At 36.8% G+C, this 5,094-nt stretch overlaps 2 protein-coding genes across 3 annotated transcripts in view; both read left to right on the forward strand.

Annotated features, from left to right (window-relative positions):
* Window positions 1–22: 22 nt before the first annotated feature.
* Window positions 23–3,197, forward strand: LOC111786324 (zinc finger protein VAR3, chloroplastic-like). 2 transcript variants are annotated; one of them, XM_023666630.1, is made up of 6 exons: window positions 23–534; window positions 1,392–1,509; window positions 1,841–2,154; window positions 2,235–2,366; window positions 2,462–2,560; window positions 2,651–3,197. In XM_023666630.1, the coding sequence occupies exons 1-6, from the start codon at window positions 107–109 to the stop codon at window positions 3,066–3,068; spliced, it is 1,509 nt and encodes a 502-aa protein (XP_023522398.1). In that variant the 5' UTR covers window positions 23–106; the 3' UTR covers window positions 3,069–3,197. The 2 variants fall into 2 exon arrangements, with proteins under 2 accessions (XP_023522398.1, XP_023522399.1); XM_023666631.1 differs by having other exon boundaries at window positions 2,657–3,197.
* A 438-nt stretch (window positions 3,198–3,635) lies between these two features.
* Window positions 3,636–5,094, forward strand: part of LOC111786325 (ubiquitin-conjugating enzyme E2 variant 1A-like) — a gene marked incomplete at its 3' end in the record, with an annotated part of 3,560 nt that continues 2,101 nt past the window's right edge. Inside the window, exons 1-2 of the mRNA XM_023666633.1 lie at window positions 3,636–3,768; window positions 4,376–4,515. Of these exons, the coding sequence (XP_023522401.1) occupies window positions 3,741–3,768; window positions 4,376–4,515 (168 nt within the window). The remainder of the gene's footprint in view (window positions 3,769–4,375; window positions 4,516–5,094) is intronic.

Below are 5,094 nucleotides of genomic sequence, written 5' to 3' on the forward strand. Positions count from 1 at the left end.
TCAAAAAATGGTTTGTGGAGCCTCTTCGCGTCTTCTTCCTTCTGCAGATTGACAGTTAAACCTAGAAGTTCCCGCCAAAAATCTAAAGGATCTTCGCAATTTCGAAATGGATAAAATCTTCCGGATAATGAATTTCAATAGTTCAACACATCAATTACTCAATTCCACGCTGAGAAGTCCTAAATATCTCACTCCGCTTCTGCTGTTTCATGGTTCCAACAAAAGTCTGGCCTCAGATTCGGAGCTGGAACTCGATTTTGACAAGCTCGAACATGGATCTTCAATACCCAGGTCTCCCAGAAGCTGGATTTCTGAAAAACAGGTTGATCTCAGAGAGATTTCAAAAGCAAGGGAGTTGAATGTTCAGATAGACCCATGGCCGGAGTGGGTGAACTTCATGGAATGTTTGTCAAAGAAAGGGTACTTTGAAGGAGGCGGAGTACCATTTCTGAATGCTGAATTGGGTGCAAAAGATTTCAATCATATTCGGACTGCCTGTCTTGATTTTGCAAGGGATCGGTCTAACCTTATACGGTAATATGGGATTTTGGATAATGCACTCTACATGTTTGATAAAATGCCTGAGAGACCAACCGCAATTATCAATTCATGTTTTTTTCTAACAAATCTTGTTTTTGGGATCCAAATGTGCTTGCTAACTCCTTGGTTTTGAAGAGTGTAGTAAAACAAAGAGGCTTATTGCTGAATTTGGGTGATCCAAACTGCCTATAGTCCCATTCGAGAATCCTGCATTTGTCACATTAGAGACTAAACCAAATTTTATTTGATGCTGTGATTTTCTTTACTGTTCTGTCATATTGTTGCACTTTTTGTTCATAACAAATGCTAGATCCAAATCTCTTGACTTGCTAGGCTCTTCGGGCTCGAACATCAATTGCAATGATTCGATAAACGTCTTATTGGGATAGATGTAAATTACAATACTCCAGAACGGTATAAGAAGTTTTCTCCTTGTACAGTTCAAGGAAATTCAAAGTTATATCTAGAATTCTAATTAATGTCAAATGGATTCATAAATTATGAAATCAATTAGCCTATAATAAAATTCTTTTGTTTATTTTTTATTCTCTTTTGAAAAGTAAAAACTCGTTCTTATCCTCCTAACTCAAGTTTGTGTAATATTAGTACTCAGGTAAAACTTACCATTCAAAGAAAAACAAAAGTTCTTTCTCAGTATTCCCTTTATGAAAAATTAATCGCATCGGAGCATTTCTGCGGTCAAATCCATTTTGAATTTGATAAAACGTGGCAAACAACCAACTAACTTGGGCTTGAGTACCAAGAAGGATAAGTTTCTATTATATTGTTCATCTATAGTTTTAGTTTACTTTTGTCAAATGTCTGAGAAAGTGCGGTATCTTTTCTTCCAGGTGCTTGTCCAGGAAAGAGTTACAGGTGATTGCAGGATGTGGATGCCCAAGCATAGATAGGAAAGTTGTGAACTCAGGGAAGCGTCTCAGAGCACATGTGGGCATTGATGAGGGAAATGTCTGTATTGAATTTTCTACTATTCATGCCACTTGCAAATTTGTTGGGTTAAATTATAAATTTAGTCTATCCATAAACTTTAATCACACCCACTTAGCCAAAATTCATGTTATGGACATGCCACACACACATTCTGCTAAGGGATTAAAGACTAAATTGATGCAATGCTTATCGTTGAGGGGATAAATTTCAAAATTTTCTTACTTTTATTGGAAGATAAACAAACTAGTCTTTGTTGTATTGATCAACCCAATTCATCTTTCTTCAAGCAAAACAGTTTTTATGATTTCTAGACTTTCATCATCTTTAACATGAATAGGCTTCTTAGTAGGTCTGCAGTTCTTGCAACCTGCGGGGAGAATGTGAGAGGGCATATGCAAAGGCATGCGGAGACGGAGGAGGTCGGACCGTGGATGTCATGCGTGTTTTGTTATTTTACGGGCTTGATCACATCTCTGCTATGGTGGAGAACAGACGTTGTGTGAACAAGAAGGCTAATGACTCTGTTAGAAAGCTGTTGAAAGAAATTGTTGATTACAGTGCAGGAGAACGTGAATCTGATGTTCTAAATTCTAACGAGGGGTTTTCAACAGAAAATCATGAGACAAATGCTTCAGCAACACAAGGCGACTGGCATTGTCCAAAGTAAACCCAACTAACTACATTCAAACTTTATATTTCTGAAATGTGCATAATGGATTTCCTTTCCATTCTTCATTTGGTAGATGCAACTTCTTCAACTTTTCTAGAAACGTCAAGTGCTTGCGTTGTGGTAGTATAGCTCTTGAGAGGCTTCGGAAACGAAACGAGGATCAAGCCAATCTTCCGTTGAAGAAGGGCGACTGGCTTTGCGACAAGTAACGACTCTCCACGTGTCCTAAAGCTTCTGTAGTGCTTTTTTTGTGTGTGTGTGTTTGTGGTTCTTTTTCTTATGGAGACAGCATTTCTGCAGATGTAATTTCTTGAACTTTGCGAAGAATTCAACATGTTTGCAATGCAAAGAGAAGCCGTTGAATCGACAGCTGAATCCGGGGGAGTGGGAATGCGAATCGTGAGCCTTCCTTCTTGCACTTTTTAACTAATTTTCTCATGTTCATGATCTATCTGTTTGAATGAAACTGAAGTTAGGTACTTTGTATAGGTGCAACTATATTAATTTTAGGAAGAACACGCTATGCTTGAGGTGTGATCACCGACGGCCCAAAGCACTAAACACTAGAAACGTTTCTGCTGGACCTAAATTGTATTCTAGTAAATTTGGAAATAATTCAAGTAGGAGGAAGAATGATGATGATTGTATGTGGAGATTTGGTGGAAGTGAGGGTGAGGAACACTGCAGATTTCCGGATTTTCCAAGTGCAGAAAGTGCAGAGAGAAGGAAAGTGGAGATGTTAGAGAGGAGAAGAAGCTTGGAAAATGCAATGGAGAAAGAAGAAGATCTGATGTTGAGATCTGACAGTATGGAAAGAAGAATTGAGTTTGTTGAATGTAGTGATGATGAAGATATCATGGAATGGTTTGAACACAAGCCAGAACAACAACGAGTCCAGAAGGGGTAGTTTTGTTTATGAACACACTGTAGTTTGTTCTTCATGATCATCCTTCATACCTCTCTTTTCCTTCTGAAACTATGAATTACATGATCATTTCTGGACCATTTTTATTCAATGCTTCTTCATTTAGTTTATCAATCAACTGGGAAGCCTGCCAATTCAAAACATTGCATTTTGACTCTAATTTTGATGCCCTCCCTTTGAACGTTTATGGAGAAATTCATTAATTTACCATCTTTCTCCACAACAAATTTTGAATTATCAAAATTTTGGTTCAAATACTTAGTTGCACGTGATAAGAGGCCCGTGTTATATTAAATTATGAATTAAAATGATAATTACCGATAACATTTAAAATTATTATTTTATTAAAATATAATAAGTCAAAATCGAATTTAACTAAAAACTACAGGAGTCAGATCAATGGAACGGACGTGATCTGCAGGTGCAGGGAAACTATCAAGGCCGCGAAGCGCACGATTACTCTAATTTTTGGCCGCTTCCTCTAACCTTCTGCAGTAGTGAAATTATTCAGAGTTTTTTCTAATTCTCTTTTTTTTCTCTCTCCTCTATCTTTTGTGACACGCTTTCTCTCTCTACAGTTGGGGTTTTATTTTTTTATTTTTTATTTTTTATTTTGTCTTTTGGGAACCCTAGCTCAGATACCCTGCTTCAAAAATGGGTGACGAGGCCGCGAAGGTTGTTGGTGAGTGTTTGGAGCCCCAGTTTTTTCAATTCCACGATTCGACATTTCCTATTTTGTTAGCCTTTTTTTTTTTGTTCTTTTTGCTGTCAACAACGATTTTAAACTTCTTCGGGATATTGGAGTTTGTTCTAGTTGTGAATCAACTTTTGTTATCATTTTTTCTTATACTATAGAGTGCAAATTGCAAGCTCTGGCGTTAATGTGTGGAAATTTCGTTAGTGAATTCAGATTTTGTTTTATTTAGCTCACTTTGGAATGTTGTACTCGGGAGATGCTTGGATTTTTTTGTTTACTCCATATTGGGTCTGCAGGTTGGGCTCTACTAGCTGTTGGTTAAATTCTTGGCGTTTTACTTTTGGCTTTATGTTATGTTGTCTGGATTACCAGACAGTTTGAATGGAGAATCTGTTCGTTTGATTTCCATTCCTATCTTCATGTTAACGAACGTTGGGCTTCTGACTAAAAGATAAATGTAATGTTATTTCTTCAACAATCTGTAATTTATAGAAAAAAATGTGAAGAAACCCGCAAAAGATTGGGCCCGCCTAATGTAAGTTCATTTTTAGCACCATAAGCTCTAATTTGAACAATATTCTATTTTTTTTAGTTCCTCGAAACTTCAGATTACTGGAAGAACTTGAAAGAGGTGAAAAAGGAATCGGGGATGGAACTGTCAGTTATGGGATGGATGATGCTGATGATATCTGTATGGCTTCTTGGACGGGAACTATTATTGGTCCGCCTAATGTAAGTTCATTTTTCACGCTTTTGGTTCCTCTTCTTGTGGTGTCTCTGATGGTATTTGGTTCTGCTTTATAAATGTTGATATGGATAGTTACAGACAGCTATGGAAATATCAATTTCTGTACTGTATCAAGTGTAGGATTTCACATAAATGTTTACAGGAAAATTTGTTATCATCAGAATTTAGATAATTGAATTCGAATTGTAGATAACAATGTTTCACAACAATTTGCTTCTCGTATCAACAAATTAGAAGCTTTTAGTTTAGGGGTGCGCAGGTTTGGAACCCTATACAAACAAGAGGCTAGCGCGCGCAATGGCTTTCTCTGATAGGGACCGCTCACACTAGTTCGACCTATAGAAAAGATCATTTTGTCACAAATACAGGCCGGAATTCCACTAAACCTTGTCCACAGCAGACACTATTTTTGTAGTATGAAAACTTGGACATTTTGACTGGTATTACTTGGGAATACATTTGGAATTAATTTTGATGTAAAATATTTAAATTGTAGATGATATTGAGAGATTCTGGTTCTTCTTTCATTACTAGTTCCTTTTTTTTTTTTTTTTTTTTTTTTT

The sequence above is a fragment of the Cucurbita pepo genome, unplaced genomic scaffold, assembly GCF_002806865.2.
Source record: "Cucurbita pepo subsp. pepo cultivar mu-cu-16 unplaced genomic scaffold, ASM280686v2 Cp4.1_scaffold001440, whole genome shotgun sequence".
NCBI lineage: Eukaryota > Viridiplantae > Streptophyta > Magnoliopsida > Cucurbitales > Cucurbitaceae > Cucurbita > Cucurbita pepo.